At 45.8% G+C, this 14,674-nt stretch overlaps 1 protein-coding gene across 1 annotated transcript in view; it reads left to right on the top strand.

Moving 5' to 3' along the window:
* Positions 1-1,320: 1,320 nt before the first annotated feature.
* LOC126985862 (inhibin beta chain-like) overlaps positions 1,321-14,674 on the top strand; it is a 93,385-nt gene continuing 80,031 nt past the window's right edge. Inside the window, exon 1 of the mRNA XM_050841336.1 lies at positions 1,321-1,907. Within this exon, the coding sequence (XP_050697293.1) occupies positions 1,511-1,907 (397 nt within the window). The 5' untranslated portion in view covers positions 1,321-1,510. The remainder of the gene's footprint in view (positions 1,908-14,674) is intronic.

Genomic DNA, 14,674 nt, shown 5'->3' with positions numbered 1-14,674 from the left:
GATGGTGAGGCAGTGGCGTGGTTGTGGTGATGATGGTGTTTAGCAGGTGGTGGTGAGCGTTGTGGTGGTGGTGGTGACGGTTGTGGAGGTGGTTGTGGTGTGTTATTCTATGTGCGCGATTCACACACACACACACACACACACACACACACACACACACACACACAAGAAGGCAAATAAACGAAAGGATGATGATTAAAAACGCGGAAATGAAAGGGATGGAGAAAGGAACAAATGAGGAGGAGGAGGAGACAGAAAAATAAAATAGGAAGAGGAATTAAGAGAAAAGAAATAAAGAGAATACAGGGAGAGAAAGAAAGGAGAGTTGGGGGAGGGGATAAATGGAGGGAGAAAGTTGCGAATGATGAGGGAAGAGAAAGGAAGAGAAGGGAATAGAAGGGAAGAAGCAAATATGTAAACTAGGAGAGAAAGAGGAGAAAGTAACGGAGAGTGAATGAAGGGAAAGGAACCAAAGAGGAGAAGCAAAGATGTAAACGAGAAGAGAGAGAGAGAGAGAGAGAGAGAGAGAGAGAGAGAGAGAGAGAGAGAGAGAGAGAGAGAGAGAGAGAGAGAGAGAGAGAGAGAGAGAGAGAGAGAGATGAAAGGTAAGAGAACGGAAGGCAATAGAAGGGAAGGAAAAGGCAAAAAAAAGGAAGGAAAGAAGAAGAGGAATTACTTTTATGTGTGGATTCTAAAAGTGGAAATGAAATATGAGAAGAAAAAAAACGGATTGCCTTGTAGTGTGTGTGTGTGTGTGTGTGTGTGTGTGTGTGTGTGTGTGTACGGCTTCCACGAGCATGTCTACCACGAGGAGGAGGAGGAGGAAGGGGAGAAGGGGAAGGAGGAGGGGAATCCCGTGTGTGTGTGTGTGTGTGTGTGTGTGTGTGTGTGCCCCTGGAAGGCTATGCAGTTGGCATCGTCCCCGTCTGAGTTCTGAGTTATCGAGGCTCCTTCCCCTCCCCTCCCCTCCCCTCTCCTTCACTTCCTTCCCTTCCCCTCCCTCCCCTTCACTGCCCTCCCTTTCCCTTCCCTTCTCTTCCTTTCCAGTCCTCTTCCCTCTTACTACTCCCCTTTCATCCTTCCCATTCCCCTCCCCTTTCCTTCCATCCCCTTGAACCCCTTCCCTTCCAGTCCCTTTTTCCCTTCTTCGTCTCCTCTGCGTCTCCCCTTCTCCTTCTGTTCTGCCGTGTGGGGCTCGCCGGTAGAAGTGGAGACGTCACCTTCCTCGTGTCAACCTCCCACTTCTCGTTCGTGTTGAAGGGATCACTAGCAGCAGTGCCGTTGCCGCCGTCCCCACCACCTTCTCCCCCAACGCCACTTCCGATAGAGCTGGGCGGGCGGCGGGCGGCGGTGAGTCGGCGAGCGCTGGCATCTGGCGTTACTTTGGGTGGGTTGTGTCGGCGGGCGGCGGGTGTCTGGCGAGCGTCTGGCAGCCTGGCCGGCGCTCAGTGAGGCTGCGGCCCCCGTCCGACCCGCACGCTGCTTGGAATGGACGCGGCGCTTGGCACTGATGAGTAGCTCTGGCAGGAGGCTGTGGGTGGTGGCGGCGCCGCTCGCCCTGCTGCTGCTGGCCCTGTTGGGCCGGCCCGCACACGCCCGCCCTGAGGCTCGCCACTGCCCCAACTGTGTCCACCCGCGCTCCGTGCCCGACGCCCGCGCGCTGGAAACGCTGCGTATCGAGGGCATCAAGCAACAGATCCTTAGCAAGCTGGGCCTCCGCGCCAAGCCCAACGTGACCTCCAGCATCCCGCGCGAAGTACTGCTGCAGACACTCTACCGTTCCGAGGAGGACCGCGAGCTGCTGCAGAAGCAGCGCGAGGAGCAGCTGCGCTCGGCGGGCCACGAACAGCTGCTGGACGATGACTACTACGCCAAGACCTCCGAGATCATCAGCTTCGCCGAGCCAGGTGAGGCGGGCGCGGCGGGACGGGAGGACAGGTGGAGGGGCAGAGCTCGAGTGGTCAGGTGAAGGGAGTGAGCTGGACAGGTGAAGGGACGGAGTGACAGGTGTGCATGTGAAGAGCGGCAGGGAAGGGCACGTGAAGGGTAGGGGGAGGGACAGGGGACGGAAGGGGCGGGACAGATGCAGGGAAGGGAGGGCAGGTGTGCATAGGAAGGTGAGACACAGCAACCTTCGGCTGAATGCGAACAAGGTATGGCTGGGGAGGATGAAGGGGAAGGAGGACAGGTGGGGACTGAAGGGGAAGGTGAGGCGAGGAGGGGAAACTGAAGAGGAAGGGAGGCCAAGGGGAGGTAAGGGAAGGGGAAGGGGCAGGTAGGGTGGCAAGTGAAAGGAGAAACGATGAAGACAGACTGGAAAGACAAAACTACCGATACTGAAGGGCGTCAAGGGAGACACGGCTCGCTGTAGCGGGGCACGGGGGGGGCTGGGGGGCGTGGGAGGCATGACCTGAGAACAGCCAGCGGGGGGAGGAGTGCAGGGGGGGAGGCTCCGGCCCAAATCTGGGGTATGGACCGGGGGGCGTGTCCCTGTGTGTGTGTGTGTGTGTGTGTGTGTGTGTGTGTGTGTGTGTAGAGGGTAAAGAAGAAGGTAGAAGGTGGAAGACGAGCAAGAGAAGGAAAAGGAGAAAAAGGGAGAAGTGATGAAGGAAGAGAAAGTGATGGAGGGTGTTTTTTTTTTTTTTGTGTGTGTGTGTGTGTGTGTCATCATAGCAGGTAATGCCGACCAAAGGACACACACACACACACACACACACACACACACACACACACACACACACACACAAACGCACCGTTACTTGAGTCTTCGAGCAGGAAAATTCTTGGGGGAGATAGACAGAATAGATGGAAGCAGAACGATATATTGAAGGGAGGAGAGGAGAATGGAGAGGTGGAGAGATAAGTGATAAAGCGAGAGAGAGAGAGAGAGAGAGAGAGAGAGAGAGAGAGAGAGAGAGAGAGAGAGAGAGAGATGGAAGAAAGGTTAGAGGGACCAAACGCGAGACATAGAGAAAGGGAAGAGAAACGAGGAGAAAGGGATAGAGAACGAAATGAAAATGGAAAGTAAGGAAGAATGAATAGACGGAAGGAAGAAAGAGAACGAGAGATGGAGGAAGAAGAGAGGAAGTGAGAGGTGGAGGAAAGAACAGATGGAGGAGTGAAGGAAAGGAAGGAAGAAGAGAAAAGATGGGAGGAAAAGAGGAAAGAGGAGACGAAAGAGAGGAGGAAAGGAAGAAAGAGAAGACGGAAAGGGGAGAAGGAAGAGAGAGAGAGAGAGTCTTAAGGTTACTGAGGAAAACAAGACAATTAAGCGACATTGCCATCGTGTCCTCGTCTTAATAAAGAGTGATAATGATAAAGAGGAGGAGGAGGAGGAGGAAGAGGAGAAGGGAGAGAAAGGGGAGGAAAGAAGGAAGAGGAAAGGGAGGGAAAAGACATGCATAGTTTAAAGAGGGGAATTGGAAGAGGAAGGGAGAGAAAGAGGGGAGGAAGAAACAAGGAAGAGGAAAGGGGAGAGAGAAAACGTGCATAAAGAGGGGAAGGGGAAAGGAGAGAGGGAAATAATTAAAGAGGAAAAAAGGGAGAAATGCAGAGAAATGAGAGAAAGAGGGGAAGTAGAAGAGGCAGATAAATGGGAGGAGGAGGAAGGAAGAGAAAAAGGGGAAGAGTGGAAGACGAAAAGGGAAAACGGAAAGAGAGAAGAGAAGAAGAAGAAGAAGAAGGAGTGAGAAAGAGAATGCAGACAGGCTTTATCAGGGAAGGGAATTAGAGAAAATGAATAACAACAAAGAGTGATAAAAGGAGGAAAAGAAGGAACGAAAGAAAGGAGAAGCAGAAACGAAGCCAAGAAAACAGTAAAAAGGAGAGACGAAAATGGGAAACAGAGAAGAAAGAAAGAAATAGAAGATAAATGCAGGATAATAATAGATGTAGGCCTTGAAATAACGAATAGGAAGGAGAGAGAAGATGATGGAAAGAAAGAAGGGAGGAATAAGCGATACGTAAGAGAGGAAGAGGGAAATAAAATAATAAAAAAAACGTTAGAAAGAAAGAAAGAGGAAGAATATGAAAGAAGATAAAAGAGAAAGTGAAATATGAAAGTAGAAAAATGCAGACAGAAATAAAGATAAAAAAGGAAGAAAAAATATGAGAAGAGGAGGAGGAGGAGGAGGAGGATAAAGCAAATGGAAGAGAAAACAACAAACAAGTAATAAAGTAGAATATTAAAGTAGGAAGAACATTCGAGAAAATCATAAAGAAAATAATGCTCGCTATGCTGTATATAAGAAAAAAAAAAAAAACATACGTAGGCTGGGGTACACCGCCTCACACACACACACACCGAGACTATTTTCTTCAACATTTCGTCTCTCAAGTCCACACATTCGACAAGGCTTTCGTGGGAGTTCAGGGCATTTCCAAGGGTAGTTGAATGACCCTGGTGGTAGTTAAACCCTTCCTCTGAACCACGAGCCTGAGATACCACCCGTTAGAACCCCACTGACCTCCCTTTTGGCCTCTGGAAGCAGGTGATGGGAGAGGCGGACGTGTCTGAGAATGCCCACCAGAGACAAACAAACAAACGGCGGCCAGACGGAGCGACTTTTACCGTTGCCTTGCTGGGGTTGGTTACTCCTCAGGGGGATTTATTTTTAGAGTCTCGTTGCGTAACTTTTTGTCATCATTATTATTATTGTTACTGTTACTGTTAGTGTTATTCTTGTTACCGTTGTTACTGTTGTTTTTGTTACTACTACTACTACTATTACTACTGTTGATGATGGTGATGATGATGTTGTTGTTACTGTTAGAGAGAGAGAGAGAGAGAGAGAGAGAGAGAGAGAGAGAGAGAGAGAGAGAGAGAGAGAGAGAGAGAGAGAGAGTGGAAGATGATGTGGAGAGGGGAATGGAGGGGAAAGGGACGCTCCTCCTATTCAACCACCTCCACTATCACCACCACCATCACCACCACCACCACCACCATCAATCATTCAAAGATGGAAATGAATAAATAAACAAACAAATAGATTACAGGCACGTGTGTGTGTGTGTGTGTGTGTGTGTGTGTGTGTGTGTGTGTGTGTGATGACCTAACTCAGGGAGAAAGTCACCACCATCATCACCACTACCACCACCACCACCACCACCACCGTCACCACCACCAACGAGTTTCAGATTTACGAAAATAAAATAAAACTGTGAAAAATACCAACAAAGAGAGAGAGAGAGAGAGAGAGAGAGAGAGAGAGAGAGAGAGAGAGAGAGAGAGAGAGAGAGAGAGAGAGAGACTAGTAAAATATAGTAATTAGCTTTTACGCTCGTTTATTTCTCTCTCGAAGCTCCTAAAGTGCTTGAGAGAGAGAGAGAGAGAGAGAGAGAGAGAGAGAGAGAGAGAGAGAGAGAGAGAGAAGGGCACCGCATCACATTTTCATTATTATTATTATTATTATTATTATTATTATTATTATCTATTATTATTATTATTATTATTATTACTATTATTATTATTATTGTTATTATTAATCGTGGTGTTACGCAAGGTTCCCCTCTTAGACCCGCAGCTTTCATCAACATAACAAATGATACCTGCTTGCAAAAATATAGTTATCATCACCATCAACATTTTCAGTCATTACTAGTCCACTACAGCACAAAGCTTTTTCTCAACGCTTCCTAAAGGGGCTATTACGCTAGGCATATTTTCCGTGGATCTTCAGTCAAACCACGATTTCCGCTAACATGGTTCTCAATTGTTTCTTGTTATTGCTGATGATGATGATGGTGAGTAATACCGTCGTCCTTCGTTGAAATCTACCATAGCTTTGGAAGATCGTGGACACGCCAGAAAACCACGGAAATATGAGAACCACGCCAGCGGAAATCGTGGTTTGACTGAAGATCCACGGAAAATTTGCCCAGTGTAACAGCCCCTTGACTCTCTCTGGCTGATGTTCGTGTCTTCACCCTGCTCTGGCAAATGTTTTAAACTCTCCACCTGCTCCTGTGCCTGCCCTGAAATATATGTGCCACTCCGTTACTTTGGTTGTTCGTCTGTCAAGGGTTCTGCGCAGTCTAGTCTATGATCTTCCCAAGCCTTGTTCTTATTCTTAATTCTCACGTTCTCCACCTCCTCCTCCTCCTCCTTCCCCTCTTCCTCTTCATCTGCCACTTCCTCCACCTCCTCTCCTTCCTCCTTTTTTTCTGTAGGCGTTCTTTTACATGCGTGTGTGTGTGTGTGTGTCGTCAACTTTTGTGGGTTCCCTTATCCATAATGCTCTCATCCTGTAATACAATAAGTTACAAATTCAAAAGGTAACGCAATCTTAGAGCAACCGATGATTGTACTAGCAATAGACAGCTCTCCACCCAGAATTGACCTCTCTTTTGGCTATTCTTTACTTTTTACGTTTGTGGGAGCAGCGAGTAGCGGGCTTTTCTTTGTTACTCTTTTTGTTGCCGTATCCTTTGATGTAAAAAAAAGAAAAGAGTTTAACACCAGACATTGCGAACACTTACAGATCAAGAGGACTTCACATGGAAGGGAAGAAGGAGGAGGAGGTGTAGAACAAGAAGGAAAAGAAGGAGAGAGGAAGAGGAAGGGGAGAGGGAGGAGGAGGTGGAGAAGTAGGAGGAAGATAAGGAGGACGAGGAGGAGGAGGAAGATATTGTGAAGAAAAGTAGAGAAAGAGGAAAGTGTGATTATGTAGAGAGAGATGCAGAGTCGGGAGAGGAGGAGGAAAATGGAGAGACACAGAAGGAGGAGGAGGAGGAGGAGGAGGAGGAGGAGGAGGAGGACACTAGCAATGGGGCAGTTCGATAGTTCAACACAGAGTCATTGTAAGCGACGAAACTAAACTCTATTCCCCACAATGATCTGTTATGTCTACTCAACACCAGATGGTAAAGAGATTTCGCGTGTGGTGCTTTAACCCCTTGGCTACGGACTCCCTACAAGAAGACCTCACCAAGCTACAGGAATGGAACAAAAAGTGGCTGCTACAATTCAATGCAGAAAAGTGTAAAGTCCTGTACCTTGGGAGGGGATATCCAGCACACCGATATCACATGGGAAACACTCCACTATCCACCACAGAGGCAGAGAAAGACCTGGGAGTGTATGTTATCAGGCTACCAGTGAAGGGATATCCAGCATACCAATACCACATGGGAAACACTCCACTATCCACCACAGAGGCAGAGAAAGACCTGGGAGTGTATGTTACCAGGCTACCAGTGAAGGCGAAATCTGTACCAATCGCAGTGGACGGGTTAAATTTTCCTTCGTTTATTATCAACGCCACCTGTCCTCTCGAAATTGACCCCTCTTTCGGCCACCTCTTTGGATTCTTTTTAGGAGCAGCGAGTAGCGGGATTTTTTTATTATTATTGTTTCCTTGTTTTGTGGCCTTGAGCTCTCTCCTTTGTTGTAAAAAAAAACTATACAAGGAATTCTCGTAGTATATTTTGTGTCGGGTTGGGAGGTTACAAACTTACTGTATTGGATTGTAAAACTGTCGCAATGAGAGGGGGCATCAGGACACTTTTCAAACCATCAAACCCGATCACGTTCTTCAAATCTCGATCTTCTTATGTCCTTTTTTGGGGTTGGGAGCTTACAAACTTACTGTATTGGATTGTAAAACTGTCGCAATGAGAGGGAGTATCTGGACACTTTTCAAACCATCAAACTCGATCACGTTCTTCAAATCTCGATCTTCTTATGTCTTTTTTTGGGGTTGGGAGCTTACAAACTTACTGTATTGGATTGTAAAACTGTCGCAATGAGAGGGAGTATCTGGACACTTTTCAAACCATCAAACTCGATCGCGTTCTTCAAATCTCGATCTTCTTATGTCTTTTTTTTGGTTGGGAGCTTACAAACTTACTGTATTGGATTGTAAAACTAGCGCAATGAGAGGGAGTATCTGGACACTTTTCAAACCATCAAACTCGATCACGTTCTTTTTATCTCGATCTTCTTATGTCCTTTTTTGGGGTTGGGAGCTTACAAACTTACTGTATTGGATTGTAAAACTGTCGCAATGAGAGGGAGTATCTGGACACTTTTCAAACCATCAAACCCGATCACGTTCTTCAAATCTCGATCTTCTTATGTCCTTTTTTGGGGTTGGGAGCTTACAAACTTACTGTATTGGATTGTAAAACTGTCGCAATGAGAGGGAGTACCAGGACACTTTTCAAACCATCAAACCCGATCGCGTTCTTCAAATCTCGATCTTATGTCCTTTTTTTTGGGTTGGGAGCTTACAAACTTACTGTATTGGATTGTAAAACTGTCGCAATGAGAGGGGGTATCAGAACACTTTTCAAACCACCAAACCCGATCACGTTCTTCAAATCTCGATCTTCTTATGTCCTTTTGGGGTTGGGAGCTTACAAACATACTGTATTGGATTGTAAAACTAGCGCAATGAGAGAGGGTATCTGGACACTTTTCAAACCATCAGACCCGATCACGTTCTTCAAATCTCGATCTTATGTCCCTTTTCTGCGTGTTCAGCGAGCGTATTAACATCCCTTTTATTCATTGCCTTGCCTTGACTTCACTCCTTTGACGTAGAAAAAAGGTAAAGGAACGGTTATATAGACTCCCTCCTCCTCCTCCTCCTCCTCCTCCTCCTCAACATCATTATAATCATTACTATTATTCTCATGATCATAAGTATCATTGTCATATTCTCCTTCTCCTGTTATTTCTCCTCCTCTTCCTCCTCCTCCTTCTTTTTCTTTTTCTTCTTTTATTATTATTATTATTATTATTATTATTATTATTATTATTATTATTATTATTATTATTTTCCTCCTTCTCCTCCTCCTCCTCCTCCTCCTGCTTCTCTTCTTCCTCCCCCTCCTTTACCTTTTTCTTCTTCTTCTTCTTCTTCTTCTCCTCCTCCTCCTCCTCCTCCTCCTCCTCCTCCTTCTCATGTCATAATATCGTTCCACTAGAATGTTCACATAATTGAATTAAATTGTGTCTAGTAGGACGGCGCGACACACACACACACACACACACACACACACACACACACACGCATGTAATAAAGGGACTGCAAAAAAGGAGGAGGAAGTGGCAGATAAGGAGGAAGAGGGGAAGGAGGAGGAGGAGGAGGTGGAGAACAAGAAGAAAAAGAAGGAAGAGGAAGGGGAGAGGGAGAAAGAAGAGGTTGAAAGGAGGTGGAGGAGTAGGAGGAAGAGAAGGAGGAGGAGGAGGAGGAAGATATTGTGAAGAAAAGTAGAGAAAGAGAAAAATGTGAACATAGAGAGAGAAGCAGAGTCGGGAGAGGAGGAGGAAAATGGAGAGACACAGGAGGAGGAGGAGGAGGAGGAGGACACTAGCATTCGAGTGAGGTAAAGTTAGTTAGCTGCGCGTTGCATCGGTGTTCATATCCGTCTCTTCGTCCTTTGAGGCTGAGGAGTAGGGACCCAGCACTCCGCCACACAGGGCCAGGGTGACATCCGGGTTATTCACACTACCTTCCCCAGGTATCCCCAGGTACCCATTTATTGACTTGCCCGAGGGGGAGGATGAACAGCTGGGTGGGTGGGTCGAGCGCCGATTGCTCCACGCCGGATCGAACCCAGGCCCGGGGATTTGTAGGTAGGCGTGCTAACCACTATACCAACGATTTATTTATTTATTTATTTATTATTATTATTTTTTTTTAGGAATAGAAAGAAATGGAGAGACTTACGACAGAAGGGAGAAGTAAAGATTAACGACGAAAAGCACGGAAAGCACACACACACACACACACACACACACACACACACACACACACACACACACAGTCAAACACAGGTGACACACGCGCATACCTTTGCCCTTACAAAGACGAATTCCGTGGGACATTTTTTTTTCTCACTTTCTTGGAAATAAAACGTTCTCGAAGTGCATTCCTGTGATCGAGAGAGAGAGAGAGAGAGAGAGAGAGAGAGAGAGAGAGAGAGAGAGAGAGAGAGAGAGAGAGAGAGAGAGAGAGAGAGAGAGAGAGAGAGAGAGAGAGAATCATAACCACGCAAGGAATGTATGCAGCTTCCGGAAACTTTATGCACGTATTGTCACACACACACACACACACACACACACACACACACACACACACACACACACACACACACACACATTCGACAAAATGCATCACTATAAACTTTTCACTACGCTAAAAGTCCGTGAGTTAGAGGGTAAGGTTTTGAGGTGGGCCGAGGCGTGGCTCAGTGACAGGACGCAGAGGGTTCAGGTAAATGCCGATAAATCGGATTGGGTTCGAGTTACTGGTGGCGTCCCGCAGGGATCAGTTCTGGATCCATTATTATTTATCATAGAGCGATCTTGACTGCGGTATAACCAGTAACATAAGGCAAGTTTGCTGATGACACAAAAATAGGAGGACTAATCTGTTCAGACACTGATGCTGTGGTACTTCAATAGCCAATTTTCCTGAATGAGTGACCCAGCAAATGAATGATGCATTTCAATACAGACAAATGCAACACCCTAAATGTTGAAAAATATCTCAGTAAGTAACCACACATTGAACAACACAGCTCGCGACCACTCCACTCCAGGGCTGCCAGGGGTTCGGGTGTGCGTGTGTGCTCTGCCCCACGACATATAAGTCAGTCTGTCACCGCGAAAAACAACGCAAATAGTTTGGGTTTTATTTCGAGAAGCGTTAGCAACCAGAGCGGAGAAGTTATTCTTAAATTGTATTTGGTTTTTGTTAGACCCTGCCAGGATTGTGCTCTACGCGAGTCTACAGTTCGATGCTGCTAATAGAGAAACATATAGATTCCCTCTAGACAATACAGGGAAGAACGACTAAGCTTTAAGACTAAACTCGCAGACTTCATTATTTTGGAAAGACGCAGACTGAGGTAGGAGGAGGAGGAGGAAGATATTGTGAAGAAAAGTAGAGAAAGAGGAAAGTGTGATTATGTAGAGAGAGATGCAGAGATGGGAGAGGAGGAGGAAAATGGAGAGACACAGGAAGAGGAGGAGGAGGAGGAAGATATTATGAAGAAAAGTAGAGAATGAGGAAAGTGTGATTATGTAGAGAGAGATGCAGAGATGGGAGAGGAGGAGGAAAATGGAGAGACACAGGAGGAGGAGGAGGAGGAGGAAGATATTATGAAGAAAAGTAGAGAATGAGGAAAGTGTGATTAAGTAGAGAGAGATGCAGAGATGGGAGAGGAGGAGGAAAATGGAGAGACACAGGAAGAGGAGGAGGAGGAAGATATTATGAAGAAAAGTAGAGAATGAGGAAAGTGTGATTAAGTAGAGAGAGATGCAGAGATGGGAGAGGAGGAGGAAAATGGAGAGACACAGGAAGAGGAGGAGGAGGAGGAAGATATGAAGAAAAGTAGAGAATGAGGAAAGTGTGATTAAGTAGAGAGAGATGCAGAGATGGGAGAGGAGGAGGAAAATGGAGAGACACAGGAGGAGGAGGAGGAGGAGGAAGATATTATGAAGAAAAGTAGAGAATGAGGAAAGTGTGATTAAGTAGAGAGAGATGCAGAGATGGGAGAGGAGGAGGAAAATGGAGAGACACAGAAGGAGGACACTAGCATTCGATCGAAGGTTTTATGTGGGGAAAAGGTGATTAGTAAGGGCGATTTAGGTAAAACCATTATACTAACTAACATGCAAACACGCAGCAACGAGTATAGACAAGAAGGGGTTCACGAAAAGCAAACTGAGCAGCCATGTAGTCGAGGCAAACACAACTGAAGGCGCGGAGTGAGGGTTAGATAAATTTATGGCCGGGTAGAAATTTTGTTGAATAACCCACTCAGAAGCTGCCTTGTGTGGCCCGTCTGGTCTTTTGTAGTGTCCTTGTATCCTGGTGTATCCTGGTGTATCCTGATGTATCCTGGTGTAGTACTGATGCTTCCACTACTGCTGCTACTAATACTACCACAACCACCACCATCACCCCCAACACCACCACAACAACACAAACAGAAACTACTACCACTACTATTACCACTATTACTTCTACTACTACCACTACTACTGTTACTACTACTTCTACTACTACCACTACTACTATTACTACTACTACTATTACTACTACTACTACTACTACTACTACTATTACTACCACTACTACTATTGCTACTACTACTACTACTACTACTACTACTACTACGACTACTTTTGCTGCTACTACTGTTGCCGGGGTTCCTGCTACTTAATATTCCTCCCACGTGTAGAATTTAAGCAATCATTCAACAAATTAAAAAAATAGAAAAGAGAAAGAAAAAGGAAACCCATTGTATATCCCAGCCAAGCCTCTGTTCTCTCTCTCTCTCTCTCTCTCTCTCTGATCGTAGTGTCGCTTTTTTCTTATTTTTTCTATTATATTTTCATCATTTTGGTCTGTTTTTTTTGTTTTTTTTTTGTCCAGTATACTATCCACACATACACACACACACACACACACACACACACACACACACACACACACACACAGTTTCCATGTCGTTTATTTTCGTGCCGGGCAGTCGTGCGTCGCCTTCAAATTATCTTATAAATCATCAATATTTCTTGTCCTGTGACCTGACATACGGCCCGAGGAACTGAAATGCCTAAGTGTATGGTGACTGACCTGACGACACCCCACGCTAACCTGCTCTGACCTGCCCTAACCTACTCTAACCTCCCCTAACCTAACTTAACCTAACCTGTTCTAACCTAACATAACATAACCTTCTCCACCTTAACCTAACCTACCTAACTTAACCTAACCTACCTAACTTGACCTAACCTACCTAACTTAACCTAATCTACCTAACTTAACCTAACCTACCTAACTTAACCTAACCTACCTAACTTAACCTAACCTACCTAACTTAACCTAACCTGTTCTAACCTAACCTAACCGTCCACAACCTATCCAATTTCATCTCTTCTTTTTCTCCCCTTCTCTCCCTTCCCTCATCCTCTCCTCTTCCTCCTCATAGTTTTCTCTCTCCCTTCTTCCTCTCTCTCTCTCTCTCTCTCTCTCTCTCTCTCTCTCTCTCTCTCTCTCTCTCTCTCTCTCTCTCTCTCTCTCTCTCTCTCTCTCTCTCTCTCTCTCTCTCTCTCTCTCTCTCTCTCTCTCAGTGCAATACGACTGACTCATTTATAAAAAAGCTCTACTAACTCTTCCTTCAGCTTAGTATTTACTAAAGTAGAAATGTAAAATCTTAGTGACATTTGGATATATTTTCAAACATCACTTAGTCTGGACCAGAGGGTCTGTGGGGTCTGAATAGCTATGTTTGTAAAAATCTCTCTCTCTCTCTCTCTCTCTCTCTCTCTCTCTCTCTCTCTCTCTCTCTCTCTCTCTCTCTCTCTCTCTCTCTCTCTCTCTCTCTCCCTACTTCCGATTGGTCTTCTAGGAACATTCAAGTGAGATAAAAGAGAGCGACACCCTCGCGTGAGAGAGAGAGAGAGAGAGAGAGAGAGAGAGAGAGAGAGAGAGAGAGAGAGAGAGAGAGAGAGAGAGGGGGGGGGACAGGAGTAGGGTAGGTAATGAAGGGGAAGAGAGAAGAAAATATTAATAGTTTCAGCGAGAGGAAAACAGGAAATTGGATGATGAAAAGTGCGGAAAGAAATGGAGGAATACATTTAGGAATACATTTAGGAATACATTTAGGAGGAATACATTTAGGAATACATTTAGGAATACATTTAGGAGGAAAGGGAGGATGGGAAGAGAAGCTTTTGCGGAGGAGAGAGAGGGGAGAGAGGGGTAAGAAGAAGGACGAAGAGGGAGCTGAGAGGGGGAAGGAAATGTCATATCAAGAATGAAAGACAAAACAAACAGACGGATAATTAAAGGAATGAGAGGCTGTTTATAGTCTCTCTCTCTCTCTCTCTCTCTCTCTCTCTCTCTCTCTAATATTTTTCTTTCCCTTCCCATCCTTCCCTTCCTTTCCCCATTGCTTCTACCTCCCGTTTTTTTTTTTTTTTATCCTCCTCTTTCTCTTCCTCTTTATTTAATGATTCGTCTGTTTGTCTGTCTGTCCGTCTGTCTGTCCGTCTGTGTCTGTCTGTCCGTCTGTCTGTGTCTGTCTGTCCGTCTGTGTCTGTCGGTCCGTCGGTTGTTGTTGTTTTCTCTCTCTCTCTCTCTCTCTCTCTCTCTCTCTCTCTCTCTCTCTCTCTCTCTCTCTCTCTCTCTCTCTCTCTCCCTCCCCGGTCACATGCGTTTTTTTTTTTTTTTTTTTTTATGCATTTCTTGGCCCATGCTGCCCCCCGGTGCTCCTCTTGACCGAAGCCGCTGAATTTAGGGTTGATCGAAGGTCTGGGCATCACCAAGACCACGTGGGTAATCTTCCGACACGCTACGATGGCTTGAAAGATCGTCGTGTTTCGGTGGGGGGACTCGATCTGGCCCACCACACCCCCGCACGCTGAGTAGAGTAAAAGAAAGATTAGAAAAGAAAGATATAGCAAGAAGGAGAAGAAGGACGAGGAGGAGGAGAAGGTTAACTATTTACTGTTGAGTTGATGGTGCTAAGAGAGAGGAAAGAGAGTTTTTCTTGTCACGCGGGGCAGCTCTGGTCTCCTTACCGTGCGAGAGGAGGTTGTAAAACTGGAAGGTCGTCCGTGGGAGTCAGTCAAGCCGATCTCTCAGCACGAACGACTAATGACGAGGATAAGCTTTGGAACAAGTAAATTCACACCTTTTTATATTACCTTCTTCTT

Source organism: Eriocheir sinensis, chromosome 60 (genome assembly GCF_024679095.1).
Source record: "Eriocheir sinensis breed Jianghai 21 chromosome 60, ASM2467909v1, whole genome shotgun sequence".
Classification (NCBI taxonomy): domain Eukaryota; kingdom Metazoa; phylum Arthropoda; class Malacostraca; order Decapoda; family Varunidae; genus Eriocheir; species Eriocheir sinensis.
Note: the sequence above shows the minus strand (reverse complement) of the source record. Positions and strands in the feature narration are given on the sequence as shown.